At 60.8% G+C, this 1,021-nt stretch overlaps 1 protein-coding gene across 1 annotated transcript in view; it reads left to right on the forward strand.

The window, feature by feature from the left end:
* Positions 1–1,021, forward strand: part of SHROOM1 (shroom family member 1) — an 11,720-nt gene that overhangs the window by 7,719 nt on the left and 2,980 nt on the right. Inside the window, exons 6-8 of the mRNA XM_010844627.1 lie at positions 1–501; positions 593–648; positions 892–1,021. Coding sequence (XP_010842929.1) covers positions 1–501; positions 593–648; positions 892–1,021 — 687 coding nt within the window. The remainder of the gene's footprint in view (positions 502–592; positions 649–891) is intronic.

Below are 1,021 nucleotides of genomic sequence, written 5' to 3' on the forward strand. Positions count from 1 at the left end.
CGGCGAGTGCTCCGGGAGACGTCCTTCCAGCGCAAGGAGCTCCGCATGAGCCTGCCCTCCCGCCTGCGGCCCGCGGCCCCCGCGCGGCCCTCTGCCGAACACCCGCGCTCCGCCTCGCTCAGCCACCCCGGCGGGGAAGTAGAGCCGGCGCGCTCAGGGGCTCCCACCCAGCAGCGGAAGTGGTGCTTCTCAGAGCCAGGGAAACTGGATCGCCTGGGTAGGGGCGCTGGGTTGGCGAGGCAATGCTCCGGAGAGGCCTGCTCCAGCTCTGGCTTCATCGGGCCGGAGCCTCGGGAATGGCAGCAGAGGACGCTGGCTGAGTTTGAAGGTCACCAGATCAGATGGCTGCCTGCGACCCAGCCCCCAAGTGTAGAGGACCCAAATCCCCGGTCCTTGAAGCTTGGCAATGCCTACAGGCCTGCCGCCAGTCGGAGTCGGAGCGCTTCCGGGAAAGTCTTGGCCCCCTGGGGAAGTCCAGAAGGTGTCATGCCCATTGCCCAGGTATGGAAGATAGGGGCTGCCACCTTGGGGTGGGGGAACCTAGAGGACTGAAAACTTGAGCAACATTTCACCCAATTGCTTGCCTTTCCAGGCTGTTCCCCAAGGAGCAGAAACCCCTAGACCACCATTGCAGACCAAACTTAACAGGTGAGAGACATGGACCACTCTGGAAACTGAAAGTTAGGGGAACTGAAAGTTGGGGGAGGCAGCTTTCATGGCTCTTGCTCAAGAAAGAAGGCCTCCGCCCACCCTCAGTTTGAGCCTTATGTCTCAAGGCAGAGTGCAAACCACACCCCCTAATCCCACCCCCAACACCCCACTGTGTCTCTGGTGCAGAACCAGAATCTTCCTTCCTGGTCACTGTGGTCAGTGTGGGGTCCTTGCCTCCAGGTTCCTAAATCAGAAGGAAGCTGCAGAAGTGTGTCCTGCAGAAGGACCCCAGAGCAGTCCCTCTGACTGTGAGCAGAGGGGCTCAGAGAACTGCATTGGGTCTGTTCGGCTCCCATCCCTTCCTGATGAT

Source organism: Bison bison, unplaced genomic scaffold (genome assembly GCF_000754665.1).
Source record: "Bison bison bison isolate TAMUID 2011002044 unplaced genomic scaffold, Bison_UMD1.0 scf7180017864203, whole genome shotgun sequence".
Classification (NCBI taxonomy): domain Eukaryota; kingdom Metazoa; phylum Chordata; class Mammalia; order Artiodactyla; family Bovidae; genus Bison; species Bison bison.